Source organism: Brassica oleracea, chromosome C5, assembly GCF_000695525.1.
Source record: "Brassica oleracea var. oleracea cultivar TO1000 chromosome C5, BOL, whole genome shotgun sequence".
Taxonomy (NCBI): domain Eukaryota; kingdom Viridiplantae; phylum Streptophyta; class Magnoliopsida; order Brassicales; family Brassicaceae; genus Brassica; species Brassica oleracea.
The window spans coordinates 7386056-7390747 of record NC_027752.1 but is presented as its reverse complement, the minus strand read 5'-3'; the positions used below and the strand labels follow the sequence as shown (position 1 = coordinate 7390747).

The 4692-nt window shown below is 36.2% G+C and overlaps 1 protein-coding gene across 1 annotated transcript; it reads right to left on the bottom strand.

Annotated features, from left to right (window-relative positions):
* Window positions 1–1109: 1109 nt before the first annotated feature.
* LOC106344397 lies at window positions 1110–1661 on the bottom strand. Its single transcript, XM_013783787.1, has 2 exons — window positions 1330–1661; window positions 1110–1236 (listed from the first exon to the last, which is right to left on the bottom strand). Exons 1-2 carry the CDS (start codon window positions 1659–1661, stop codon window positions 1110–1112), a joined length of 459 nt encoding a protein of 152 aa, XP_013639241.1.
* Between the last annotated feature and the right edge of the window lie 3031 nt (window positions 1662–4692).

Here is a 4692-nt window from a genome sequence, read left to right as displayed (position 1 = left end):
TTTTTTTTTCCCGTTTGTGTGTTGTGAGGAAGAGAGTTTTGGGAAATGATATATATATAGAGAAATTTTCGAGTTGGGTAGTTGAAATATAACAACGATTTTACAAGGAATATTTTACATGGATTGTACATGGTTTTAACATATTATTTACAACGACTTTACGAAGAAATTAGGTAAGTTAAAGCACATTGAATACACGTTTTCACCTAAATATAACGGTAACATGTTTCGTTGTAATGTCGATGTAATGATTACGACGTATTTCTCATTCCACGTACATTCGTCGTAAACTTACATGGAGTTTACGACGAAATCTATTCGTCGTAAATTTACATGGCGTTTACGACGAAAGTTGGATTCCTCGTAATTGCGTAGTAAACACCATATAAATTTACGGCGAAATATTTTCGTCGTAAATGTTCGTTGTTATGGGCACGTTTTCTTGTAGTGGGTATACATCTCACCTTTCTATAAAAACAATCTTTAAAACATATATGATAGTATATACATTTCTCAAAAGAATCACAAAAATGATTTTAGTATTTCCAGCTGCTCTATTGGAATATAGTAACTTCTAAGTTTATGTATCAACTTATTACAGATTTATAAAATATATATTTCTCAAAAGAATCACAAAAATGATTTTAGTATTTCCAGCTGTTCTATTGGAATATAGTAACTTCTAAGTTTATGTGTCAACTTATTACAGATTTATAAAATATGTGTTTAACATAATAATTTTTTTTTAAAGTGTTGACAGGCATTATAATTTTGTGATTATATAATTTATAATACTGTAAAACTGACCCGTGCTTAGCACATGAGATAATACTAGTTATACACTTAAAATGAAACACGTGCGAGCATGGTAGTTTCCCCACTTTTTCATCTCCGCAATTTCCCAAGCAAATGCAACAAATCTGCAGACAAACGTAGCAGCCAAGTCAACCAAAACCCTAATTCGTGATATGATTTTGAATTGAGCATTTTATTTGATGATGTGATAATTACTACTCACAATATCTTCATCTTCCTTTTCAAAGTCTACATCCTTTGATCTCGAAAAGCATGCACACGATGCTTTGAATTTTTGAATTTTTGATGGTTGCTCACCAGTACAGTAGAGAACCATCATCAGGGGATGGTTTGTCATAATAGAACCAATGATACCCCAAAAACCATCCAATAAAGAAAAATTCAACAGCCACCTTCAAAACTTCCATCACCTTATGGATTCTACAACCAATAAAAACAGCATTACATCTAAATTGCAGTTTCTGTTTGTTTTTAGCTAGCTAAACTCAAAAGAAAAAAAAAAGAATTTTATACCTTGTTCTTGAGTATTCATCCCCAACAGCTTGTTTGTTAACTTCTTCATCTACAGCACCGAGTGATGTAGTTTCAGGTGGATCTTGGTCAAAAGTGTGAATACGCCAATAGAGGACAGGGAGATTTGCAGTACAGCCACAAGTATAACCGATGAACCATATCAACAATGGCATTTGTGGATATTCATCTCTTGCCACATTCAGACTCAGAACAACTAAGGCTGAAATAATCTGGACCAAAGTGGCATCTAACTCAACTTTGGTCCAATATCTGTTAGGGTGCCTAGACTCATCATCTCTAACACGACGGAACAAATATATGAACAAACACATCTACAATTTCGGAGACGCACAAAACACAAAGCTTTCCGATTAGCTTGGGCTAAGTTATAGTCTTTTTGGGAGTCCAAATTTACATTAAGACCCATTCTAAGGTAAAAGACAAAAAAAAAAAAACTATTCCGAGTCAAATCCAGTAATCAACCAACATATATACAGCGTTGACTTTCCTAAATCATTAAAGTCTGCTCGTGCATGAGGTGATTAATAGTTAAATACCAAGATTATTCCAATACAAAGATGAAACCTTTTAAGGTATGCTCAAAAAATAAAAAAAGGTAATCTTTTACCACTCCTACAGCAGTTATCAACGATACTGAGTTTTTTTCATGATATACTCTACTATTTATACTCAGAGCTGGCTTTAGTAGCAGGGGCATGCAGGACGATCTCCCAGGGTCTATGGACCAAAGAGGGCCAACAATTTTTAAAAATAGATGTGATGGCTTTAAAATATTAGTTTTATAGGTCTACTCTCTTGTTTTGCTAAATGGAACTTTTCGTATTTCTATATTTTTTTTCCTTCAACTATGAAGACGATTTACCCTTCATATCGTAAGATAATTCAGTTCAAAGTCTTCCCCGCATCGTTGTATCTCGTGTGGCGACTGAAAATTGGAAACCGGTTTGAACAAAAGTACAGTTTTGTAATTTCTTAACATTTTAACAAAAAAATTTCTTAACATTTTAAGTTATATTCACTTTTGTAAAAAAGAAGATATATATTCACTTTTGTTAAAAATATATGTTTAATGTTATGTTTTCTTGTTTTTTACACGGTCATAATATGGCTCTATACGTCTCAAGAACCCATATTATGATCTCTCTATTGTTATTTTTTTATTTTTTTATTTTTTTAAATATATTTATATTAATTGTCATCCCAAAAGGGCATCGGAGATTACATTTCCGGCGACTCAGAGAAACATCCGGCTAGGTTACATACATAGAAGGCAAATACACTAATAACAGATCTAAGCAAAAAGAGTATAGGGTTGGGGGAAAGAAGACCGGGAAGCAAGCTTCCTCCTCCATGGAACACCGGTGGTCTTCAGATCTGAGATCCGGAACTTTTCGAGGCCGGGGTGTTCAAATCCGGCGCCGGATCCGTCACCAGAGACCGTTAAACCACCCACGGAGGTGTCCCGCGGCCCCAACGCGCTAGCTCAAGACTAGCTCCAAACCCTAGCCGCCGCTATCTGCCCCAGCTTCACCTCCTTCGAAGTCCGAGTAACGGCGTGCTTCTACAATACTCAAGGCAGAGACGAAGAGGTTCCAGAGCCGGCGAGAAACATCCAGAAAGAACCGCCATCTCTCATGAAGAACCGCCGACACCAAAACCCTACTTCGCAATCGGTGACGAGGTACGAGCCCCGATGACTAACTTGCGTTTTCCGGCATCTCCCGTCGTCCTCATAACGGGAGCGAGGCTGTACTCACGACGAGCCACCAGAGCAACGAGCCTTTCGTGGTGGTCGACGCTCCAAGACCATCCTGATTCGCCATGAGATTGAAGAGGCACCTCCAAAGAACGACAGATCTGTTAACTCCGTCTTGTTGCGCGAAGATCTGAGAGGGGGGGACCGCTACAAGCTTCGGCACGGTCGCCGGAAGCCACAGAACCACCAGCCCTTAAGAACACACGGTGAAAAGTTAGAGAGAAAAAGTTTGTGGGCGCGTGTTTGGTACTTGCCACTCAAAGGCTCCTTCTTTTCTCTCTATTGTTATTTGATCAAGAGGAAACCCACTAGAATAGACCTTATAAAATCAGAAGTGTTTTGTGAATGTATTTGTTAACGGTTCTGTTATTTTAAGATATTATTTTTCGTAAATACAATACAATTTTTATTTACTAATTTTTTTCAGGTTTGTATTTATCTTTTGGATGTACAGATTCCTATTTCTAAACCCATGTCTTATTTTTCCTTTTAATTGAACTGTTTCTTCAATCACACAAAAGGATACTTCATGTAAATTTGTGACAAACTTAAGTACCAGGGGTCTATTTTTAATTTACCCCAGGGCCTACTAAATGTGTAAGCTGGCCCTGTTAATAATTATACTGAGTTTGTTTCATGATATACTATTTATTTCCCCATTTCATTGGATGAACATTAACTGCATAAGCCTATTGACATCTCTGGAATTTTTTTTGATACAAAAGTTCTAAACGTAATTTTTTTCAAGCTGAACGGATTTCAACTTGAGAGGATTTGTTTCTGCATATTAATGTTGCAACTATGGTTTTAAATTGAAATTTTTATTTATACCTTTCATTTTCTCCGTTTCCCCCTTTGCGTTTTAATTATCGACTATAGAATTGAAGACGACTGGGTCACAACCATATCAACAACGGCGTTTGTGGAAGTTCATCTCTTGCCACGCTCAACAACTATGGTTGAAATAACCTGAACCAAAGTGGTATCTAACTCAACTTTGATAAAATTAGTCTTTTTGGTGAGACCAAATTTTTATGAAGGCCCATTGTAAGGTAACTCACAAAAAATATCATAGTTTGAGTCAATTCACCAACATATTTGAAGCGTTGACTTCGCTTAATCATTTAAACTCTGATTTTGATCACGAGATGATTAATAGTAAAATGCCATGGTATCTAACTCAACTTTGATAAAATTAGTGAGACCAAATTTTTATGAAGGCCCATTGTAAGGTAACTCACAAAAAATATCATAGTTTGAGTCAATTCACCAACATATTTGAAGCGTTTACTTCACTTAATCATTTAAACTCTGATCTTGATCATGAGGTGATTACTAGTAAAATACCAACATTATTCCATATAAAGATGAACCCTTTATAAGGCTATGTAAACAAGAATTGGCAACAAAACAGTGCGGTGGGGTTTATCTGTAGAATATTGTTTATCTTTTTTTTTTTTTGTCATCTAGTAGATTAAGATTATATCAAACATTCGGTTACACGCATACAATAACGACAATGTCTGAAGCCAAAAGTCGGCGAGGTAACAAGTACCACCCGAAGCCAAGAGCCGGCGAGGTAACAA